Raw genomic sequence first — 1,175 nt, forward strand, 5'->3', positions numbered from 1 at the left:
AGCACTTTTCACAATCTCCTAAGGATGGAGAAGAAATTGCCAGAGCCCAGGCCTTGCCTTGCAGCTGGAAGGCTTTGTCCCAATCTACGGCATCTTTGTTTTCCAGGAGCCTCCTACAGGCATCTTCCTCCCGGTAGAAAGCAGCATGGAGGTTGGCATAATAATCCCTGTTGTCCTTCACCACCTGCAGGAAGTGGCACAGAGACACTCAGGGCACGGGGGATAGATCAGATGGCAGAGATCATGTAGAGGGGTTGGTGAGGTCAAGCTAACTTGAAAGAGGGATATAAAAAAAGCAAGGCAAAGGAAAAGTGCTACAGCACCTCCTAAATGGTTTTTGTGCCCTAAATACCTATATTTCTTTTCTTTTTTTCCCCTCCAATTTTTGGATAGGACGCTGTGGGAAAAACCCGTTGTGTTGTAATTTCTTACCTCCTTTCGTGGTCGGGTAAGAACAACTTTAAATTCTGGCCAAGAGTCCACCACAACTTCATGCTGAGCTGGGTTTCCACGGTTGATGTGCATCACTGCCCCACAGACCTTAAATTAAAAAGAGGGACAGGAAGATCTAGTCCAGGAGACATTCTGCTTTTCCTCTCATGTAATGCATGAAAAGGTTTAGATAGGAGTGGATCTGGGTACAGAAGTGAGCTGTCTCTGATTGACTGAATCAGAAGCCACCCAAAGCCTGTTGAGGGCCAAATGCTAAGATGGGCAAGTTGTAGGGATTCACTGTCTCACTGAAAGACCAAGTGGTTTTTGGATTTTCTGTAACGGGAAAAATCAGCAAAGAGAGATTCTCTTGCTTCTGCTGTTGCTGGTGCACTTATATTTTGGTCGTTATTGGCTTTGCATTTGCAAATGTGACTAAAGGAAAAGTAGACTTGAACGTGAAATAACTGCATGGCTGGTATCAAATGTTATTATGCATTTAGAAATTTAACAGATGCAGTTTTTTCCAAATTCACAGTAAACAGGGAAACAATCAGCTCTTACTGTATATTCACATTGAGAGAAGAGGAGCAACTAAATAGGTGATTACCAGCAGCGTTTCAGGGAGGCCCTTTCGTAATACACTCTCCAGCAGCTGCAACTTGGAAGAGCAGGTCAGGATCAGCATGGCTGGCCAGGTAGAAGGTGCCCCGCAGGTCCCAGAAAAATGTCTTTTGGTGAGC

At 44.9% G+C, this 1,175-nt stretch overlaps 1 protein-coding gene across 1 annotated transcript; it reads right to left on the minus strand.

The window, feature by feature from the left end:
- Positions 1 to 57: 57 nt before the first annotated feature.
- On the minus strand, positions 58 to 1,120 carry LOC107302289 (glycine N-acyltransferase-like protein 3; the record flags this gene model as incomplete). Its single annotated transcript, XM_015831387.1, has 3 exons — positions 1,043 to 1,120; positions 433 to 540; positions 58 to 184 (listed from the first exon to the last, which is right to left on the minus strand). Coding segments are annotated over exons 1-3 (313 nt in total), but the record flags the coding sequence as incomplete, so codon positions are not given.
- Positions 1,121 to 1,175: the final 55 nt, after the last annotated feature.

The sequence above is a fragment of the Protobothrops mucrosquamatus genome, unplaced genomic scaffold, assembly GCF_001527695.2.
Source record: "Protobothrops mucrosquamatus isolate PMUCROS unplaced genomic scaffold, P.Mucros_1.0 scaffold44036, whole genome shotgun sequence".
Lineage (NCBI taxonomy): Eukaryota > Metazoa > Chordata > Lepidosauria > Squamata > Viperidae > Protobothrops > Protobothrops mucrosquamatus.